Source organism: Typopeltis vanoorti, chromosome 2 (genome assembly GCF_054136105.1).
Source record: "Typopeltis vanoorti isolate ZY-2024b chromosome 2, IOZ_Tvanoo_1.0, whole genome shotgun sequence".
NCBI classification, from domain to species: Eukaryota; Metazoa; Arthropoda; class Arachnida; order Uropygi; family Thelyphonidae; genus Typopeltis; species Typopeltis vanoorti.
Genome location: NC_143550.1, coordinates 87,444,579 through 87,469,382, shown reverse-complemented (window position 1 = coordinate 87,469,382; position 24,804 = coordinate 87,444,579). Strand labels below are relative to the sequence as shown.

At 36.4% G+C, this 24,804-nt stretch overlaps 1 protein-coding gene across 1 annotated transcript in view; it reads right to left on the bottom strand.

Moving 5' to 3' along the window:
• The window catches only part of LOC150109229 (uncharacterized), a 262,055-nt gene that overhangs the window by 25,357 nt on the left and 211,894 nt on the right, over positions 1 to 24,804 (bottom strand). Inside the window, exon 9 of the mRNA XM_090401900.1 lies at positions 9,030 to 9,449. Within this exon, the coding sequence (XP_090258026.1) occupies positions 9,030 to 9,449 (420 nt within the window). The remainder of the gene's footprint in view (positions 1 to 9,029; positions 9,450 to 24,804) is intronic.

Below are 24,804 nucleotides of genomic sequence, written 5' to 3'. Positions count from 1 at the left end.
ATAATAATAATTATTATTATTATTTTTGCATCCTCCATGGAGTTGGCAGACTCATCATGGAAGGTTCATTCAACTGACAACATATTTAACATACAGAATCTTAAAATCCTTAACACTCTTTGCATTAACCTCTGGTTTTTCCTCTCTTGCCTTCTACTCTTTTTATAATCTCATCTGTATTAATCTGATAAAATCCTCTCACAAAGACAAACTTGAATGTCTTTATCATATCACCTCTTTTCCTACTATTCATCAAACTCTGCAATCCATATTTTTTCAACCTCTCTCTCTCCATATCCAGCAGTTCAAAGTCCTGATATTGTCTTATCAGGACTGAATAGTACCACTCCACAAGCATGGTTCTAGGACAGAAGATTTGGGAGTGATGGTTGAGAGCATATTGCTAGTGTTGCAAAGGCTGCACATCATAGTGCTGCTATGATAAGAAGTACTATAACAAGTAAGGATAAGTGGTTGTGTCACTGTATAAAGCACTGGTCAAACCACAACCGAACTACTGTGCTCACATCTGGTCACCTGGTTTTCAGTGTGATGTGGAGACATTGGAGAGAGTCCAGAGGTGAGTGACTAAGACAATATCAGGACTTTGGGCTGCTGGCTATGGAGAGAGAGAGAGAGGTTGAAAAAATGTGGATTGCAGAGTTTGGTGGATAGGAGGAAAAGAGGTGATATAATAGAGACATTTAATTAATGAGAGGATTTTAATGGATTAATACAGATAAGATTTTAAAAAGAGTACAAGTTGAGGGGGGGGGGAACCAGAGATCATCCCTGGAAGATTGTAAGAGTGTGGTGAAGACGGGATGTGAGTAGTAGATTTTTTTACATGGAGAATTGTCAGTGAATGGAACACATTACCAGAATGTGTTGTTAATGCAAGGAGTGTTAAGGATTTTAAGATTCGGTAAGTTAAATATGTTGTCAATTGAATGAACCTCCAACGATGAGTCTGCAATATTATTGCACACTCCATGGAGGGTGCAATAATACAGCATAATAAGAATAATAATCAAGGTCAAAGGTTATAGCAGTACATAAATAGTCAAAGATAAACTAGTAAATATTATATATGTACAAAAATTAAGTCAAGCAATGCAGTATCTAAATATAAATAAAATTATAGCAAAGGTTACAGAAGTACATAAATAGTCAAAGAGAAATTAGTAAATAATATGTATGTACAAAAATTAAGTTAAGCAATAGAGTATCTAGATACTCTATTGCTTAACTTTGCTTATAATAATAATAATAATAATAATATTGATATAATAATAATATTGATATAATAATAAGCAATATTATAAAAATATTGCTTATTATTATTACTTCTACGACTACTACCACCACCAGAGAAGACCTCCAGGGAATCAGGAACTCATCAAGGGAGGCCACACAATTTTGATGGTTGAAAGGACTGTACTTGCAGGATTGATTAAAACACACAAATGGACTTGTGGTCAGGTGCTTGTGGAAATTTTTGTTTAGTGAAAGAGTGAATGTCAACAATCAGAGAAACTAGGTAGGTGTGTCTTGGTAGTTGCATGAAGTGTGGATATGTGCATTAAATTAAGAGACTGAAATTATGTGCATAATGACAGAGTGAAACAGAATAGTATGTTAGAGATGACTATGAGAAAAACAGGAAATGGATATGTCAAGAAAGAAAAGGGAAACTCTGTAAATAATGTAGGGGATTTGGCTGCTAAGGAATCAACTACTATTTGAGGTAGTCTTGTTTTGAGAGTTACCTGAATATTCATTAACCAAGTGGTCGCCTGTATACATCGATGGTAGAAGCATAAGGAATAAAGGCAAGGAAATCATAGCATTGGTAAGTGTAATGGGACCAAATTTATTATTTTTTTTTTTGCATTAGGACTCACAGAGTAGGATATCATTACAGGATTAGAATATCATGGATTAATGCATTAATGGAGGACAAACAAGATAGAAATGGCATTGGAGAATTGCTAATGATTGGATGAGTTAAATACAATCATATTAGAAACTTATAATGATAGTGGTAGTATGAGTAATAAAGGCAATGGGTTCAAGACTGTTTGGTATAAGATGGAGGTTAAGGACAAAATAAAAGTTTGGGACTGCTACATACCAGGATCATCCAAAGAGGAATGTGAACTGTACAGACAAATAAAATAAATCTTATACAAGGAGGAGTATCATTATGGATGAATTGAAGTATGAGAATATAGGCTAGAGGGAGGAAGAAGCATGCAAAACAAGGGAAAGAATATTTAAAGAATTACTCAGGGATAATTACCTTAAGCAGAATGTGACGGAAGGAACTCATGGTACAACAATACTGGAGGTAGTAATAGCATCCAAAAATCAATGTATAAATGAGGTGACTGTTATGCCTCTAATAGATGAGAATGATCACAGAGTTTTGACTTAGGATATTATAATATATGACAAAGCTCTAAGTAAGAATTCATTGCAAATATTATGGAAACAGCTACTGCATTAGAGAAGATCTTCAGTTTAATATAAACCAAAATAATCACTTGATGTTTTAACCTGCACATTAAGGTCATCATCTGGAGTATACACATATATACAAAGAAACAAGCTGCACTATAATCTACATGGTATGCTAAAGTTACATTGATTTGGTCAACTGTTAAAATTACTGGTCTGACCTCTGGTGAAAAAAAAAAAAACCTTACTACATCAACACTAGAGTCTTGTTAATGTTATCTATTTGGGTACAAAGATAAATTAAGCTGGAGAGTAGCATGTTAACAAAGTTACTCGCATAAGTATGCATATAAATTAAACCAAACAGTATGGATGGTGAAAAACTTGAAAAACTAAGTCGGCTGAATGTAGTATCACTGCATCTGAAAATCAGGAGGATAAGTTGCATGGGATTTAAAAGAATGAATTAAGCAAGAGCTGCATAAAAAGACTGTTGCAAATCTGATCCTTTCAGGAGCAGTATATTAAAAATAGTGGGTCAGGAGAATGATGGTTATGATTAAGAAGTCAAAACTGGATTATGACAAGATGTTAACTGATGGGCCAAAGGAAATCTGAGAGAATTTTATTGTTGTGATGTAAGTAAAAGGAAGAATGATCCTGGAATAATAATCTTAGTAAATGCAGATGGTAGGAATTTCAGTGTATTAGATGCACTAGAAACAGCTAAACTTGTTCCATTAGTAATGCAGATAGATAAATCAGAGGTAGACAAGTTAGTTTTAACAGCTGTTTATAAGAGCTTGACTTGAATACAGCAGATGAACTAGATGGGATATTGGCAGAGGTGCTGAAAGAATGTGCAACAGAATCATCAATACTCCTGAAGCACTTGTTTATCTTGATCTCTACGCATGCATGATTCCTAATGAGTGGAAGGGGGAACAAGATAATTCCATTATACAAGGGGAGGGCTAGGACTGATGCAGTGAATTATACACCAATCACTGTCTACAGTGTGGCCATTAAGATACTGGAAAGGGTCAAACAGTAGTAAGAACTTTTATAGAGGTTTAGTTAAATGTTGGTCTTCAGATAGCAATCTGCTCATGTTCTATAACAGACAGAGTTTGATAATGGGAAATGGATATATCACGATACTTTTTGATTTTTTGCAAAAATATCTGACAGCATTTCACATGTGAGGTTGTCAAATAAGCATAAAGGGAAGGGTATGCAAAATAAACTTGTGACACAGGAGGGCAGCTGACTGATGTATTGGAAAGTGACACATAGGAGTGTTGAGTCTAAGAAAAGGAGAGCAATGAGAACAATGGCATAACACAGAGTTTTGTACTTGCACCATTTTTGTTTAACTTGTTAAATATGAATGGCAGGGGTGACTTGAATGGAAAATGACATTGAATGTCGGTTTAGTGTAAAGTAATGCATTTCAGAGGAAGAACATTGTAAGTAGAGTATTTTACTGGGAATTTTTTAAAATATCAACCTCACCACACAAGAGGTTGCAAGATCTATAATAAGACATTGCCATGTGTGCACAAGGAATAAGAGTGAAGAAAATCCATTAATATGTTTCTCAAAGAGTTGGAGGTTGTATACATTTGGGAAAAATGGTACTGTTTGGGACTGTTCGAAAGGACAGAGGCATACTGAATGAAGGAAGAGGATGAAAAGTTGGTTCAGTAAATCTGGAGCTGAATGGTACATGTGTGTTGACCAGGGACTACCTATGTTTTCACATGATGAGAGGGAAGTGCAGAAATAGTGGCAGCCAGAATAGCAGAGTATCTATGGAATACCTATAGAAAAGACATAATGCAGAACAGTGTCTATGGTAAAGCAACTGGTCAATGACAGAAGGATCATCTATTAAGTCAGGGTTTCCTCAAACTTTTCCTACGATGGAACACTTCACAAATCCTGAAATTTTAACGGAACACCTTGGTTAGAGTCGAGTATCATCGGACTCGTATTCAATGTAAAGCTAAGCACACACTATCACTGCAGCAGGCTGTATCGCATCACAATATGCGACAGCGCACACTGCAGGCATGCCGGGCCACAGCGCATCACATTGACCTTGCTTGTGACAGCACGTTTCCTAGAATAGATACCTCCATACTTCAATCGCGCTTAGAGGTGTCGACAACCAAATGCGGCTGAGTCAAGGCCAGCATGCATGGACCTTAATAGCACAATCCACACTTAAAGTGAGGAGCACCTGATTTTCAAACATGTTTGAAGTTGTCATCACAGCATTTAAAACCATTCCAGGCTCATATTAATTTTGATAATTTTTCACGAAACACTTATTCACTTTCTGCGGAACATAGTTTGGGAAATGCTGTATTAAGCAATTATAATCTTGCTTTATCTCTTCTGGGAGATAAAGCAAGATTTTGTTTTGGTATCATTAAACTTTACTAAATTACCTTCACTCCACATGAGAATGGGCAGAAAATTCAGTAATTAAGGCACTAGCCATACAAGGTCTCGAAGCTGGAGTCTGAAAACTACAAGGGTTTTGTGAAAGATGAAGAGGAATGGAGTGTATTGTCATCAGCAAAGCTATGAACAGGACTGTATGATAGTGAGAGAAGATCATTATTATATAGGAGAAAGATTATAGGTGAAAACAGAATATCTGGCACTGATGGAAAAATCAGATGAGAGGGAATGATGAATGACCAGAGTAGATGTTGTAGAACAGACATCATAAGATAACCTTGAAAAGAAAGCCACACTACCAGATTAGATTAAAATATCAAGAATCTTGGACATATCAAGAGAAATAACACAAGATTCTCTGAATTTTTTCTAGATCATAAGATAACCTTGAAAAGAAAGCCACACTACCAGATTAGATTAAAATATCAAGAATCTTGGACATATCAAGAGAAATAACACAAGATTCTCTGAATTTTTTCTAGATCTATGTTCAAAGGTGTGTAAAGTTAGCAAGGAGGTCTGCTGTAGAATGAGAATGGCAAATCTATGTTGCTGATCACTAATTAACTGACAGGTCTCCAGATATGAAAGATTAGTTGCTGATGATGTCCTCCTTCATTTTTGGGAATAGTGAAGTGAGGGCAAGGGACAGTAGTGTCAGATGACTTTTATCTCCCTTTTTAGGAACAGGCTGAATAAATGCGTACTTCCATGCTCTTGTATAAATGCCAGATGACCAGGACAGCTTGTAAAGATGTTACGGGATGGGTGTTAATTCTGGAGCATAAGCTCTTACAATCATAGGAATGCTATCTGGGTTGGAGGATTATTACCATCAAGCTGGCTAAGGGTGTGGTTAGGAAGAATGCAAGGTCTAGGTTTTTCTCATTGTGTGTGTGTGTGTGTGTGTGTGTGTTTGTGTGTGGTGGAATGGGCTACAGTTAGATGTTGTAAGCACATATACAAGGAATGTGTTCAAGAAATGACATGACAGGGATATTTAAGTATGGGTAACTAAATGGACTTTGCTCTATGAATTCTTGGACTACCTGGAATTTCATGCATAATAATAATAATAAAGATCATCACATTATTGTTAGCTTCTTGATCTCCAAATTAATCTGTCATTTGTCTAAGGTCTTTTTTCCTGCTATCCTGGCATAGCACACTTGTTTTATAAACCTTTCCTTTTCCACTCTAAGCAACTACACCATTTTAGATAAGCTCTGCTCAAACATTCTTGGATACTTGTTAAAGATACCAAGTAATTTTATAACCTTGGTTTTAATCTTTTTTCCCACGTAAGCAAACAGACAAGTAAGTCAAGTTTGCACCTGAATGTGGTTCAAGACTTATGGTGGTGGTGGTGCAACATCAAGGCAACTCGTAGTAAAGATGGATTAAGTTCTGATCCCTTTCCTTAGTATTTCCCATAAATGTAAAACACATCTCCTAGGAGATGTATGATGTTATACATTATGAGTGGGGAGTAGGCAGACCCTGAAATGCCAAGGTTTAAGTAATACAGAGATTATCAATTTTACCTATGCAAGTTGCCACAAAGTGCTTTGACCTTATTAAGAATCTCCAGATGAGAGAAAGATGTGAAAAGTTTTTTACCTTGGATATAATATATATTAAAGATACCAAGTAATTTTATAACCTTGGTTTTAATTCTTTTTCCCAAGTAAGCAAACAGACAAGTAAGTCAAGTTTGCGCCTGAACGTGGTTCAAGACTTATGGTGGTGGTGGTGCAACCATGTTGCACTACCAAGAGTTGCCTTGGTGTTGCACCACCACCACCACCACCATAAGTCTTGAAACACGTTCAGGCGCAAACTTGACTTGTCTGTTTGCTTACTTGGGAAAAAGAATTAAAACCAAGGTTATAAAATTACTTGGTATCTTTAAAATATATTATACCCAAGATAAAAAACTTTTCACAATTCTTGAATACCAATAATATATTTTTTTTCTAATATCTTCATTATCCAACTGGTGTCATCTTCACTCCCCTGATTCTCCTAATCTTATATCTCTTCTCTCTTGTCCTTAATTAACTATTTTAGTCCTAATCCAACTTTCAGGTGCATAAATTAAATTCATTTTAAATATTATCTTGCATATTGTTAGTTTAGTGATTTGGATAATTTGCCACTTATAAAAATAATAATTAAACAGTAAATCTACTACTAACATCCTTTTTCCCAAAGGGAGCGAGTAGGCATAATTGTTTCACTCCTGATCAACTTTTTGGAAATCTATGGGCATCCAGCCTTCATTCTTAATTGTCAATGGTAGCTGAGTTTGGGGAGGGTTGCCAATAATTTTAGTACAAGGCTGAGTTGTTGGGTGGAAAGTTGAGGATGTTTTTAATGGAAATGTTTTATTTGTTCAATAGGTTCTTCAATGAGAATGCAAATTATGTTTTACATATCCCATCTATTTTCATACCTTTTTTGCAATTTTCATTGCGCATTTTATTATTATTATGTGACACCTCCAGGGAGTCCAAAGACTCATCGAGGAAGGGCACCTACTCTAGAACTCTGTCTCCACCCAATTCTCCAATCACAATGAACTGCAACTACAATCATCATCTACACTGCCATCTACCATCCACCACCACTAGTATTTTCATAGACAATCACAAACATCCATGCCCATGGTGGAATTCAAACCCGCAGCCTTTTGGCTGGAGAGCGGATACGCTAACCACTTGGCCAACCAGGCTGGAATTTTAATATCTAGTTTATTACAAAAGTTATTAAAATTTAGATTACTAGTCCTGGAGACTCATACTGGATATATTTAGAACTATTACAAGGTCTCAAAAAGAGCTCAGTTTAATATCTATGATTCTGATAAAAAGGGTGTCACTTTACTTCATAATGTGATCCATAATTTCTATACTTCATAATGTCAGTGTACATCCTTGTAATTGTAATTTCATGTTAAACGATTTTCCTGTACATCTATTAATTCTAACTGTTCATTTACAACTTAGGCATAGCTATATTCTGTTCTGTTTAGTAGGATAATGAGTCTTTGATATTATGGATGATTGATGATGGTGGTGATGATAATAAATGGGGCATTACAAATCATTCACCACTCTCCATGCAAAAAACCTGCTCTCAATATCCTTACTCATACATTCTCACCAGAGATGCCCTCTTGTTTCTCTCCTCCCCTCATTCAATGTAAACTCTCATTCAAATTAATCTGGTAATAATCTCTTACCAACTTATATTTTCAATCATATTCTCCCCTCCCATTTACTGACTTTGAAAATTGCATTTCTCCAATCTTTCTCCATACTCAACATTCTAGCAATCAGAAACCACTTAGTTCATCATCTGTGAACCTTTTCCAATATATCTCCCTATCCTTTTGAAAACCAGGCAAACTAAATCTGTATACAGTAATCCATGTGCAGCCTGATCAAGGCTTTTATACAATGGAATCATAAATGCCTTAATTGTGCATGTCAGTGTTAAATTTAAGTCCTTATCTTCCATCACCTTAGATCTCATATCCTCCACTTTCTCTAAGACATCCCCACTAATTATGCTCTGCATCCTCCCATCTTTGCTTCCCAACCTTACACTTTGCAACACTGAACTGGTATTGCCACTCATTTCTCAAATTCATCCAGTCTATTCAAGTTCTCTTGTAAAGCTAAAGTAATACACTTTACTCCTCACAGTTCTTCTCAACTTTTACATAATCTGCAAACAACTGCATATCACCATTCAAAGCTTTGACAATATTAAATATACTGAAGGAATGAAATATAACAGAATCATCAAAATCAGCAATGTACAGAGAAGACCAAGAAAAAGTTAGAGAGATGCTCAAAGGAAATAACTTCCTAATTATAATAGACTATCTATTGCATGAAAGACAAAAAAAAGGAAAGGGTGGGTAAAAATGAGTTCCCTGGAGTAATGAAGTCTTCAATTACCAATGTACTACCTGCTCAATTAACAAAGCTCCAATGGAATGCAGGCTCTCTCTCACATGTACATGTGCACACACAATTGTATATGGTTAAAGATTGATATAAAGTTAAAATAGTTAATAATATTCTTACCATCTGTCCTTGCATTTTTACTGTGTTTTTCTTTGGAGAAAGAAGTTTATCATTACTTTGGGATAATGAGAATAATGCAGTAGGAATATTTTCATCAGTTACACTTTTAGTCTGTTTATACAAATAATCATTAGAGACAGAAGATGCTGACTGGGTTTCCAGTCTCTGATAAGGACTATAAATTGCAGAAAAAGAATCACTCGGCACATTCTTAGGAGAAATAAACTCATTTCTTGAATGAGAAATAGCAAAAAATTGTTTCAGATCTTTTCTCATCTCAAAAAGTAACTGCTGCATGCATGCATCCCTTTTGCTAAGATTATCTTTTAAATTGCTAATTCCATTTGTTAAAAGCTTATGTAATGTTTGAAGAAAGAATTCTTGCATATGATTTTGATTACAAATGAAATTGTTGTTGACCTGTATGAAAGAATTTACAGAAAGTTTATTGTCCTAGATATTTACACAACAAACAGAGCAAAACTAAATTAATTAAAAACTGGTAAATTTAATTTTTCTTTCTAAAAGCCTAAATATCTTTTAAAAATTAGCTATTTAAAAAAAAATAATAGTAAAGCATAATAATTTAAAAAATAAAAATAAAAGTAAATTAAAGCAAGTGATCCTTATGGGTCGATCCATAAATTGGGTGAAGGAAACATGGTAGTAAGGGAAACAGAATTTCTGGAATTCTTGAGGGTTTGGTTTATAGTTTATTTGGCACAAAAACTACAAAGGTCATACTGTGCCATACTAAGGTTACAACTATACATAAGAAGTTAAAGAAAATTGTAAACAATATGCCTGTACAAAAATTAGGTTCCACAAAGCAGCATCTACATAGAAACAGAATTGCTGCAGAGGGCAAGTTTAGGTTAAAGGTTATAGTAGTACAAAATTTTTCAACAATACAAGTTAAATAAACAAAATGCATGTACAAGCCAAGGAATGCAGTATCTGCAAATAGTTAAAATTAAAACAGATGTTTTTACAGCCACACATAAATAGGCAAAAAGGAATTATTAACACAACATGCATGCATAAAAATAAAATCTGGCAATGTGGTATCTACATATAAACAAAATTACAAGAAGGTTACACAAATATACAAGGTGTCCTACAGCAATATATAATTAGTCAAAAAAATTAGTAAATAATATGTATGCACAAAATTAAGCTGGGCAATGCAGTATCTACATATAAACAAAATCATTGCAGTATTTAAGGCAGTATAAGTTAATAAACAAAATGCATGTACCACACCAGGCCAAGGAATGCAGTATCTACATATAAGATTAATACAATAAGATTACAACAAATGTTGTAATCTTAGGAATTATTAAATATAAAAGTAGTATTTACATATTAACAAAATTACAACAAGGTAACATAAGGTTACAGAAATACATGATTGGTCAGAAATTAACCTAATGAATAATATATACATTAGTACTCAACTCCTGCACATATACATCACAAAACATTACATACTTTGTAATATATAAGTACAAAAGTTAAGTGAAGCAATACAGTATTAATTCTTTGTAAAAAATTAAAAACATCATGCAATCTGCCTGAGTCTGTCAGCATCTGCCTGAGTGTATATGGTCTGGCCAGGTAGGCAAAAATTTCATTCCTCTCTCGTGCAAAGTGTTGGCACTCTACCAGTATATGATAAATAGTGAGATGTGTATTGCATTTTTCACACATGGTAGGGTCATTAGCTCTCAGTAAATAACAATGTGTAAGATGAGTGTGACCTATGCAGGGCCTAGTGAGAACAGCTTCCTCTCTTCTCTTTATTTGTTGAATAGAATGCCAATGCTTGATTTCAGGTTTAATGTCATGTAATTTGTTTGTTAATGCTTCCTGCCATGATAACTGCCATTGAGCAATTAGCTTTGATCGCATAAACTATCTGTAGTTTGTATATGGTACTGTCAAACAGTACGTGGAGAAAGTATGAGCTGATTCAGCAGCTGCATCTGCAGCCTCATTTCCCTTAATTCCAATGTCGCTGGTAATCCAGCACAACTGAACATCAAAATTAAGGATTTTCATTTTGTGAAACAGGTGTAACACCTCAAAGTACTGGATATGGATTATGCATAGGAGAGGAAATAGCCTGGAAAGAGCTCAATGAGTCTATATGTATTATACACTTTTGGTAAGTAGCAGTTTTCTTTTATATGAACAAGTGCAAGCTGAATGGCAAGTAACTCTGCTGTATAATTACTGCAATCAGGTGGGATCTGGTTGGAGATAATAATGTCAGGAAACACAGCCAACAAAATGCCAATGACTGTTGGCATTCTGTTGCCATTCTCTTGAATAGCATAGTCTCTTTAATACGCATACCAAAAGGATGTATGGCAGTTTGAAGTGCGTGGTATTGAGCTTCCCAGTGCAGAGAAAAGAGACATGTCCATGTAGGATGATCTGGGAGAGACTTTATCTTTAGGGCATAATTAAGAGACAACTGTTTCTGTTGAAGTGATAAAGCTGGTTCATTTGCTTCAACATAAAGACTCTGAATGGGTGATGTGCGAAAGGCACCAGTAGCAATCTGTAGCTACTGGTGCCTTTCATTCCACTCTGATGGGGGGGAATGGTATTCGTAGCTACCATTACACCCTGATGATGGATGGAATCCAACCATTGCAGGTTACTCTGTGTTGCAGAACCATAGACTTAAGACCCATAATCCAGCTTTGATCATATAAGTGCACAATAAAGATGGAGCAATGAAGCTTGAACAGCACCCCACTCAGTAGAGGATAGAGTGCAAAGAAGGTTCAACACTCTCCTGCACTTTTCTCTTAGTTGACAAATGTGTGCTAGAAATGTAAGTTTATTGTCAAAGTTCAATCCCAAGAATTTGGCTTCTGTAGCTACTGGAATAATAGTGCATCCCATTCTTAATTCAGGATCTGGGTGAAGAGTGCGTTTTCGACAGAAGTGTACACAGACACTTTTTTCTGTTGAAAATCTAAACCCATTACTAAGAGCCCACAGAGAAATATGATCAATTGCTTGCTGAAGTTGTCTTTCAATTACCCTCATGTTATGGGAATGGCAGCAAATTGTGAAGTCGTCAACATATAGAGCATTGTCTACAGTGGGAGGAAGCTGTTCGGTGATTGAGTTAATTTTAACAGCGAAAAGTGTCACACTTAAGACAGATCCTTGGGGAACACCCTGTTCTTGATGATATGATTGAGATAACGTATTTCCCACTTGGACTTAGAAAATTCCCCTGGAAAGAAAGTTTTTAATAAATACAGGAAGGTGTCCTTTAAGACCTAAGTTATAGAGATCTTTTAATATGCCATATCTCCAGGCTGTGTCATAAGCTTTTTCCATGTCAAAAAAAACTGAAACAAGGTGTTCTTGCTTCAGAAATGCATCTTTTATACAAGTTTCTAAACGAACCAAATGGTCTAGAGTTGAGCGATGTCTACGGAACTCACATTGTGTATTGGAGAGAAGATTATTGCTTTCTAAATACCAGAGAAGTCTAGCATTAACCATTTTTCTCTAGTATCTTACAAAGACAGCTGGTCAGAGTAATGGGTCGATAATTATTTACTTGTGTGTTGGATCTTTTCCTGGTTATAGGATAGCAATGACAATTGGCTTATGCCAAGAATTTGGAAACTCTTCCTCTGCAAGTATTGTATTGTATAGTAAGAGAAGGAGATCCATAGAAGATGATGGTAGATGTTTTATCATTTCATAATGGATGTCATCAGGCCTTACTGCACTATAATGAGATAGTAGTAGGAGAGCACTTTTTAGTTCCTTCTTAACAAATGGCTGATTCTATGGCTCAAGAACATTGGTAGATAAATTTATCCTTTGTTTCTTTTGCTGTTCTTTCAGAATTAAAAATTCAGGATGATATGAAGCTGTTGCTAATTCTCTGGGAGAAAATTCTGGCAAAATTTTCTCCCAGAGTGTCTGCAATGGCTTTGGGATCAGCAATAACACTTCCATTATGATCTAAGGTAGATAGACAAATAATGTGTTCTATATACATTTTGGAAAATTATGGAGACAACTACCATGTTTGAGTAACACTTTAGTTTAATATAAACTAAGATCCACTTTCTACCTTTATATCAAGGGCATCTTCTGGAGCATATGCACTATATACAGAAAACAAGCTACACTACAATCTACATGGTTTGTTAAAGTTACTGACCAACCATTAACAATTATTGGCCTGACCTCTGGCGAAAAAAATAAAATAAAATAAAAAAATTAAAAAAAAATGAAAAATAAAAATATACATCAACGCTAGAGTCCTATTAGTAATATTATCTACTGGTTGTAAAATTACATTGGGAGCAACAACAGGTCTATGTGTGTATATCATCACCATCATCAAATTCCTGCCATGTACCCTCAAGGGGTGTACAGGATATGACAGTACTACATGAAAAAATTACATCATTACTAACTTCCTATCTACAATTTTCCTCCAAATCAGTCTGTTACGTGTCAAGACTCCAACATTATCAGATCTTATATTTCTATCGTCTAAGGCTCTTTGTACCGTATCAATCCACCTATATCTTGGTCTTCCTCTGGGTCATTTTCCTGCCAACCTGGCAGAGAACACTTGTTTTGCCAATCTTTCCTCGCCCATTCTATTTAAGAGACCATACCATCTGAGATTAGCTCTGCTAACGCATTCCTGGATGCTGACAATGTCAAGTTCTTTCCTAATATCCTCATTTTTAATATGATATTGCCATTGATGCCATCTGTTCATGCCTCTAATCTTTCTCAGGACTCTCATATCTGCGGTCTCTAGTCTTTGGTTAAGTGTTTTACTTCTGACCCAGCTCTCAGATCCATAAGTTAAAATTGGTTTGAACACTGTCTTGTATACAGCTAATTTAGTGTTCCGACTAATTTCTTTCTTATTCCATATGAATTTATTCAATTGACTTCCCACGATACCAGCTTTGCTGATTCTGTTGTCTATTTCTATATTTAGTTTACCATCTTCAGTAAAAATTGTGCCTAAGTAGCTGAAATGTTTTACTTGTTCCACAGGTTCTCCATTCACAACACAGTTGACATTTTCAATGATTCTGCCTATTTTCATTGTCTTTGTCTTTTTATTGCTGACCTTCATACCATATCTATTACAACAGCTATTCAATTTAGTCAGAGAATCTTGCAGACTTGTAGCGGATTTATTTAGAAGTATAACATCATCCGCATAAAGCAAAGAGCTGACATTAACATCTCCAATTTTGATATCAGGTTTAATACCACATTCCTTCATAATGTGATCCATATAGATAATGAATAACAGAGGGGATAATGTACATCCTTGTCTCACACCAGATTTAACATTAAACCATCTTCCTGTACTTCCTTCAATTCTAACTGCTGACTCACAACTCAAATAAAAACTAAGTATTGCTTGATATAATGCCCCATTGACACCATATAACTGCAGCGTATTGAATAACTTCTCTCTTGGCACCTTGTCATATGCCTTTTCCAAATCGACAAAACTTAAATACAGATCTTTGTTATATTCCCATGCTTTCTCGACTATTTGTCGTAAAGTGAAGAACTGATCCTGACAGCCTCTATTTGGCCTGAATCCAGCTTGTTCTTCACCAAGCTTTTCTTCCACAATTCTTCTCAACCGTTTCTCAAGCATACTTGCATAGATCTTGCCAGGAACACTCAGTAGAGAAATACCTCTGTAATTCTCACATTCAGTTTTATTTCCCATTTTATATATGGGTACTATGAGAGCTCTACTCCAATCATCGGGAATTCGTCCCTCTGTCCAGACTTTCTGAACTATGCAGTGCAGCCACTGTAAGACTCTTATACCACCATACTTCAGCATTTCTGGTCGAATATCATCTACTCCTGCTGCCTTTCCACATTTCAAGCCTTTGATGGCTTTTTCTACTTCAAGTATGGATATGAATTCCTGACTGCATGCCTGGTCAGTGTTTTTTATCACTGTGCTGTCATCACTGCTTGTTTCATTTAGCAGTTTTTCAAAGTAATTACTCCATACTTCAAGGATATCTTTTTCTCCTGTTTTCATTTCACCTTTATCATCTCTAATTCCTTTTACAGCACTCTTTCCTCCATTCCTAAACTTCTTCAACAACCTCCAGAATATTTTGCCACCTTCTTGATATTTATTTTCTATATTCTTGCCAAAGTCCTCCCATGACTTTCGTTTAGCTAGTTTTACACACTGTTTAGCTTTCTTACATTTGTCTCTGTATTCTGAAAGAGTAAAAGCTGACTTATTTGCCAGGAACTTTTGATATGCTTTCTTCTTTTCCTTCACTGCCTCTTTAACTTCCTGTGTCCACCAGGGAGTTCTGATTTTTTTATTCTTGCACACAACCTCACCACATGCCTCTCTGGCAGAATCAATCAATGTTTCCTTCAGAGTTTGCCACTGAATCTCCAAGGTTTGATGCCTGTTCTCAAACTCTTTCATTTTCTTTTCAATAATATTTCTGTATTTTAGTCTACAGATCACATCTGAGAGCTGCTCAACTTTTATTCGCTTTAAAACTTTCTTACATGTTATTCTTTTCAATATGAAATTCAATTTTATCCTGCTCAAGACTAAATATGATCACTTCCAATTTCAAATCCTCTGTACACTCTGGTGTCCTGCACCAGGGAGAAAACATCACTATCAACAATAACATAGTCAATGAGACTTTTCTTATTCCTAGCCTCTTCTCTCCATGTGAATTTGTGCACATTTTTATGTTGGAACATGGTGTTAGTAATAACCAGTCCATGTCCTGAGCAGAAATCCAACAGATATTTGCCATTATTATTAGCTTTGCTCTTTTCTCCAAATTTTCCCAAAATATTTTTGTATGTCTCACAATCATTTCCTACTCTGCTATTTAGATCCCCAACAAGGACCAACTTTTCCTTTTTCATTGTGTCAGTTGCTTTTTCTAAAGCCTCAAAAAATTCCTCCACTTCTACCTTAGTAGAACCTTCTGTGGGACCATAGGCACAAATAAGTCTCATTGTCCAGTTCCCCATTCTCATATTTACCCACATTACTCTACTTGAGACTGACTGCCATTCAAGAAGATTAGCCTCGTATTTTGTGTTGAATACTATGGCTACTCCTTCTTTTATATGTGTGTATATATATATATATATATATATATATTAACACCATGATCATACATATACATTCCAACCAGTTGGTATGGAACGGTTTCCAGTACTGGCTGAAGGTTGCCTAGAGTCCTGACATATGCTGGATACTACATGTTAGGTGGGCTGAATGTGTGCCATCCAGATTCTTGTAATTTTCATGCTGCCATTTTTTTGATATTTGGGTGGTTTATCAGAATTTCGCAGGCTTCCTTAAATTTTCTTTCATACAGATTTTAGTATGGTGTAAAGAGTGGGTTTCCAGTCGATTTGGTGTAAGGTGAGAGCGTGATCTGAGAGGCCTGCTTCACCAAAATGGTTATATTTAATGTGTCTTATGTGTTCTTTCTTACGTATAGGGATTCTACATCCTGTTTCACCAATGTATAGTAAGTTACAGGCAGTGAATGCAATAAACTCCAGGATGTGCTAATAGAAGGAGAGGATCCTTAGAGGAGTTGAATATCTTTTTAAGTTTAGTGGTTTAAAAGTGGCATTGAGGTTATAATGGTGTAAGATTCTGTTGATTTTTTTCGATAACCCTTTAATGTATGGGATGGCTATGATTTTACTGTAGTCTAGATTCCTTTTTATTGATGTTTTATGAAGTATTTTATTGATAGTATTTTTCTTACAGCCATTATTTATGAATGTGTTGCTGATGATTTTTAGTTCCTGTTTCAGAGCTTGCTGGTTGGAGCAAATTGTTATAGCTATGTTTTTAAGGGTGTTAATGACTCCATATTTTGTGATGGGTGGTGGTATGAATTAGCGAGTATGTATTGGCCAGTGTTGGTGTCGGTTTGCGGTAGACCGTGAAGGATAGACTGCCTGAAGGAAGATGTGTGACCGGTGTATCTAGGAACATAGCACGTTCTGATTTTCAATTTCGATGGTCAATTGTATGCGTTCATGTTGTTTGTTCAGATGGCTAAGGAATGTGTTTAGCGTTTGTTGCCCATGCGGCCAGATAACGAACACGTCATCAACGTATCTAAGCCACACTGTAGGTTTTAGAGTGGCAGAATCAAGAGCACTTTGTTCAAAAGTTAACATATAGAAGTTAGCGATTGGGGGGGGGGAATAGTGGCGAACCCATGGCTGTACCTTCTTTTTGTAGGTAAAATTTATTTTGCCACACAAAGTAACCGGACTGTAGTACGTGGGCAAAGAGGGCCGTAATGTCGGGCGGAAATTTGTTCTATAGTAGAAGGATTGTGTCATCGATTGGGACATTTGTGAAAAGGGCAGAAACGTCGAAACTGACTAATAAGTCAGTTTCGAGTTTCTGCCCTTTTCACAAATCGAGTGTTATGTTTTTAATTTTGTTTATAAAGTGTTGTGTGTTCTTTATGTAGGACGGGGGATGACCTACCAACTCCTTGAGTGTTGACGCTAATTTCTTGGCTAAGTGGAAATTATGGCTATCTATTCCTTCCACAATAGGTCGAAGTGGCACATTTTGTTTGTGTACTTTCAGGACACCATATATTCTGGGAGAGTGGGCGTAGTGTGGTATAAGTTTTTTAACCATGTCTGATGGCCATGAAGTGATGGACTTAAGTAGTTTCTGTTTTATTCTTTATCCCTTTTGTTGGGTTATAGTTTACCAGCTGATAGGTGCTGTTATCGGATACTAGTTGATTCATCTGATGGATGGATGTTGACCTGTCAAGGACAACAGTGGCATTGCCTTTATCCGATTTCATTATAATGATGTCTTGGTTGGCTTTCAATGACTTTATTGCTGCTAGTTCCATTTTTGTAAGATTGTTATGTATGGTTTTCTTATTGTTCAGAACACTGCTGGTTTCTAATCATATTTTATCTAATCATATTTTAAGTTGATCACTTGCAGGTGGTTAAATGTATTCAGATCACCATGTAAGCCTAAAAGAAAGGATTCACATCATCCATGGAAATGTGTTCTATATCTGCTTTCATTTTCTGGATTTTATCCCATACAATTTTTGGATTGGTCGTTTGATTAATTGATGTAGTAAATTGGATCCATGATTGTTTTTGACTCTGATGCCTCACATAGCATGCTTTGGCTAGAGCATGCTTGAAAGCCATAAGGTTTAATGTGGTGGGATATCTACGAAACATATCCCATGCTCTGTGTTGATCTTTTTTTGGCTGTCTGATATTCTGGGTTCCACCAAGGCTTTGGATAGAGTGGAAATCGAGATGATGTTTTTGGGATGGAGGCTGTTGCTGCCTGGACAATGCACTATATATTTTATAGCTTCATTGATAGGCATTTGACTGATGGCATCAGCATTAAATTTTGCAAGATGGGAAAAAGTGTATCAGTCAGCCTGGTCCATTTTCCATATAGGTATCTGTGTGGGTGAACATGGTTCCTGTGAAGACATTGTGCAGAGAACAGGAAAGTGATCACTTCCATATATGTTCTCTTCAATGTCCACATGAGCAGTGGAAGAATGGAGGGGGAGCAGATTATAAGATCATTTGCAGAATATGAATGGGTAGGCATATGGAAGAAAGTATTGAGTTTATTATTTAAAAAGGAGAGGTTATTATTATCAAGAATTCTTTCAATGATTCGACCTCGTCTATTAGTGTTGGCACTATCCCATAGAGTATTGTGACCATTAAAGTCACCCATCAAAAGTATGGGTTCAGGCAGATGCGAGATAAGGTTATCAAGATCAATTTCATTTAACTCAGCACTTGGTGGTAAATAAATTGAACATACTGTAATAAGAAATCCCATGGAGAAGCGAATCGCTACTGCTTCCAGAGAAGTATTAAGTTGGACCTGATGGAAAGGAATATGACTGCCCACTAGGATAGCTACTCCTCCATGAGCAGGACCACCTCCAGTTCTATCCTTGCATACAACAGTGAAATTTCTAATGATAGGGTCCTCATTGGGTCTTAAGTACATTTCCTGTAGACAGAAACAGAAGGGTTTTGTGTTGCTGCAACAAAATCTTGATATCGTCGATATTCTGGCAAAATCCACGACAGTTCCATTGTACAAATTTTCCTATTGTTTTGGTTTATAGACTTGTCTGGTTTTTGGGAGGTTGAGGGCTTACCTTTGTCATATTTATATTTATCAATTGTTTTGGGGAAGTATGGACAGCCAGTGTTCTCTTCCTCTAGTAGAGTATTCAATACGTCTGATGTGTTAGGGTCAGTTGGTAAGCAGAGTTTACTTTCACTGGGTACTGAAGTATCCATTTTTTTTGTGGGAGTATCTGGTGGTTTATATTTAAGTGATATCTTTGCCATAATTTTTTTGACAAGTGGGTTTTCATTGAGTGGGATCATTTTTGGAGTTGTCTCTGGAGTAAGACCATAGGTCATGTGATTGATGCGCTAAACAGAGAAGTACCTGTGATCATAAGGTGCAGGTATGGTGAAATTATCAGATGGTGGAACAGACATACAAGTTTGAGTTGCTACTGTCACTTTCTTAATTGTTACCTTCTCAACATAAGAGGATCTCAGAGCAGGTGTGATAGTAGCTAGCTTTCTTTTTGCATCCTGGTACGTTATGTTTTTGCTCCATTTTCATTCTTTGTATTTCTTTTGCATCTTTCCATTTCTGACATGCACAAGAGTAGGCTGGATGATCTCCCTGACAGTTGACACATTTAGCTTTTTTTGCACAGCAAGATTTGCTATCATTCTCTTTATTACCACATCAAGCACAGATAGTAGAATCATGACAGGCAGTTTGGGCATGTCCATATCTCTGACATTTAAAGCATCTCAGTGGGTTACAGATGTACATTCTAATAGAACACTGAGATACCCTGCTTTTACAGATGTTGGAGGCTTAGGTGTATCAAAAGTAAGGATGATGTTCTTGGTTGAAACTAGGCGACCATCCCTACGTATCAGGATGCACCTCACACCTGTCACTCCTTGACCTTTAAGTTCTGAACATATCTCCTCATCAGGAACATAAAGAAGATTCCATTCTGATATCACTCCTCTACAGGAGTTAAGTGTTTTATGAGGTGTTACTGTAATTTCTATTCCACCCATTGTTATTGCTCTCAGTAGTTTCTCATAATGTTGCTGACAAAATGTTTCCACAAGGACATCACCAGAATGCAATTTCTTAACAATTTTTGCGAGGTCCTGTCAGTCCTTCTAAACCTTTTTGAATAAAGAAGGGTGAAATTTTCCCTATTGGTTTTTCATCTGTAGCATGAATAATTAAAAATGTTGGTACATTTATGTTAGTATCATATGTCTTTTGTTTCTTACTTCTGTTTCCATGTGCTGTATCTATGGTATCAGTAATTGGTTGGGACTTTGTTAGGGCCCCTGAAACATTTGAGGATGAAGGATTCATGCTCAGGAAGTTTTTGGTTCAGCGTCAGCACTCCCCACCCACCATGGAGCCACACATGGATGCCCACTGCCTGGCAAGCAATGACTTCACTCAGGAGTGGAAAGCCAGGGCTACTCCGGACTACAGAAAGCCTAGGATCCTGACCCTGGACCATGGGGTGAGAGACTTACTGCAACACCATTGACCCTTGCAGGCAAGCCTACTAGCCGATTGATCCTGGCTAGGCCATCGAGGATTGCCCGTCTTGCCAAAGCAGGGGCAAAGTAGTGTAAGACTACCAGGATCCCCTTTCCGGATGTCCACGGGTCATACTGCACAGCAAACATGGCAGCAGGACGTTGGATCCCAGTTGGTCTGAAAAAAAGGATAGTGAAAAAGACTCAGGAGAAGTAGAGCAAAGAATACGGGAAGTAAAGCAAAGAAAAAGAGGAAGAATGAAAAGGGCCAGTACCATCACTGGGAGGGCCCCTTCACCAAGAACAGGTGCCCCACATGGAGGGGGGGAATTCGTGAGGGACCAATATCTTAGATTGCATGTGGTACACTGAACATAAGGATCAAGACTTTTGTATCTGGTCCTAACACCATAGGATATCATTATAACTGAGATGCCATTCTTGCCTTCAGTTTGTGAGAGTAACCATGCAGTTGTGTGTGTGTGTGTGTTTGTTTGGTTAAATTAAGGATTGGTTTAGTGGTGCAAGGACAGCTAAGGACATAATAGAATAGAAGGTAATAACTACTTAATAAATAAAGGAAGAGAATAAAACAAGTATAGAAATGAGTATATAACAAACAAATGTAAAAACGTGTATAAAAGCAAGTGTAAAGAAGTTCGTAAAAAAAACAAAAAAAAAAACAGATACTAAAAGTCTATATACAATAACTACATCCTATAAATAAAAATAATATATTCAATATGTACACAATATATATACAGTGATAAATATTGATGTTCTATAAAAATTTAAAAACGAAAGACACATTTGATGAATCTGATAAAATCTGCATAAGGGTATAGGCATAGATGAATTACGATTATTATTAAAATAGTGAATGCACTCATTAACAAAATGAGGACAGTTGATTAAAATGTAAATGATGGTTAATCACAGGGCTCCAGAAATACAACTAAAATCTACTAGACACAAAACAAATTATTCATCCAAGGTATTGGTCTACTTTATATAAATATTGTTATAAGTGAATTTATCCCTGGATGATGTCAGGGAGATTATCCAACCCACTTCTATGCATGTAAAAAGTAGAAGATGAAAAAAGAAACACAAAAGATTAAAGCAGAACAAAATATATCATAACAGGATGCAAAAAGGAAGTTAGCTACCACCACAAACCTGTCCAGAGATCCTCTTATGCTGAGAAGGCATAAGAGGATATCTGGACAGGTATAAGTGGCAGTTAAGTAATTGTTGTCGAGTCCATTGAAGAGCTTCTAGATATGATTGTGGAACTATAGAACTGCTTTGGCAATCTGTTAAACTTTGGAGTAGAGCTTTTCTCTAGGGTTATTGTCAATTTTCTGTAGAGCAGCAGCAATTGCTGGACAAGAATAGATATGGGCAGGTGTTAGTTCAACTCCTGGACAGTTCTTGCATGCTTCATAGCTCCTACTACCGTCTGGCTGAATTTTCATGCCTTTAAAATGTTCCATCCTTAGTCTGGTGATGATTGTGGTTATTTCTCTGTTTTTATTCTTCTTCTTGAGTGTTTGTTTTACCAATCTTATTTTGGCGACTGAGTTAGCATCAGTTAAGTAAATGTCAACAGCAACTCAAACTCGTGTCTATTTCACCATACCTGAACATTACGATTGTGAGTGCTTCTCTGTTGAGCACATCAAATGCATGACCTATAGTCTTACTCCAGAAATAACTTCAAAAATGGTTCCATGTAATGAGAACCTACTTGTCAAAAAATTCTGGCAAGGATATCACTTAAATAAACTACTGACATTCCCACAGAAAAAAATGAATATTTTGGTATCCACTAAAAGTAAATTAAACTTACCAAGTGACTCTGACACAACAGATGATGCATTGAATATTTTTCCATAGGAAGAGATGGACACTCACCATCTATACTTCCCCAAATCAGTTGATGAATATAAACCTGACAAAGATAAAGCCCTAAACTTCCTGGAAATCAGACAAGCTATAAAGCCAAAACAATAGGAAAATTTTTATTTTTACAATGGAATTGTTGTGGATTTTGCCAGAATATCAGTGATATAAAGATTTTGCTGCATAAACACAAGCCTTTCTGTTTCTGTCTACAGGGAACATTTAAAATGCAATGAGGACCCTAACCTCACATTCAGAAATGGACTGACAGAGAATCTCTACTGGGTTTATTAAGGGAAGGTCATGCTTTAGCAACTTGCTCACATTCTATAATAATGTTACTACTGAGTTAGACAAGGAGAATGGATACACAATGATACTTTTGGATTTTGCTAAGGCTTTTGACAGAATACAGCATGGAACACTGTTGCATAAATTGGAGAATATGGGATTTGATTATAAACTATTGGCATGGATAAGAAGATGGCTGATTGACAGATATCAAAAAGTGGTATATGAGGGATGTGAGTCTACAAGATTTAAGGTAACTAGTGGTGTAATACAAGGATCAGTCCTTGGTCCACTGTTATTCAATCTGTACATTATAATATCGGGAAGTATTTGACATGCAATACAGCTATTTGCTGATGATGCAAAGATGAGTAGAGTAGTCAGGCATGCTGATGATATGCAGTACTTGCAGAATGATTTAAACAAGATGGAATTGTGGTCATGGGAAAATGGATATCAGTTCGATGTCAATAAATATAGTCATGCACTTTGGCATGATCCAATGTCATATTATATTGGTGGGATTATGCTAGAAGAAACTGATCAGGCTAAGGATCTTGGAGTGTTAGTGGATAGCAAGTTGAAGTTCAGAGGTCATGTAGCAGAGATTGCAAATACAACTCAAAAGAGAATTGCAATGCTGAATCGAACATTCACATGTAAAGATAAGGATGTCATTTTGCCTCTTTACAAGGCCTTGATAAGACCTCACTTGGACTACTGTGCACAGGTTTGGTCTCCTGGTTTCTGTTGTGATTCTGATACAAAGGAGAGTGTTAAAAATAATATCAGGATTGTGGAATACTGATTATGAAGACTGAAGACACTAGCAAACAGGAGAAAGAGGGGTCATATGATTGAGACTTACACAGTCCTAAAAGGGTTATACAGAATTTCAATTGATGGAATTTTTCATTTTATGGAGGGTGGGGAAAGGACGTGAGGGCATCCATGGAAGTTGAGAATGCATGCTATCAAGGAGGGAGTTAGGGCTAGATTTTTCTCTCATAGAGTGATCTGTGATTAGAATGGATTGCCATCAGATGCTGTGTGTGTGCAAGTGGCGTGAGTGAATTCAAGAACTGGTATGACAGCTGGTGCACATAGTATAGCCTCCTTTGATGGGTTCCTGACACACTGGAGCTTTCTCTTAATAATAAAAATAATAATTTCACTGCTGTATGAAAGGACAGAACTGGAGATGGTCCTGCTCATGGTGGAGTAGCTATCCTAGCAGATAGTCATACTCCTTTTCATCATGTCCAGCTGAATGCTGCTCTGGAAGCAGCAGTGATTTGCCTATCCAATGAATTTCTTATTCTTATGCTCAATATATTTATCTCTGAGTTAAACTAGATGGAACTTGATAATCTTATATGCAACTGCCTCAGCCCATACTTTTCATCTGTGACTTTTATGGGTAATATTCTGTGGCATGGCAGTAACATGAATAGATGAGGTCATATCATTGAGCCAATGCTCGACAATCATGACCTCTCCCTTATTAATAATGGAGTCAATACCTTCTGTAATATGCCTATTTGCTTTGGGATGCTGAAGAAAATATCTACAGAAATGATAATTTTACCATTGTTTGAACTATGCCTTCACAGAAACCATGTTCTCTTACATGGCTGCCTGTGTGGAAAATAGACCACGTTGAATGGAATACTTTTTTGTATCTTGCAAAATGTAATGCTGAAGCAGTCAGTGAAACCTATCAATGAAGCAGTGAAGAATGTAAAAAATTGTATTGTCCATGCAGCAACAACCACAGTTCTGAAAACATCATCCTGATTTCCACTCTATCCAAAGCCTTGGTGAAACTTAGAGTGCCAAGTAGCCAAAAAATGATCAAGATAGAGCATAGGGTATATTT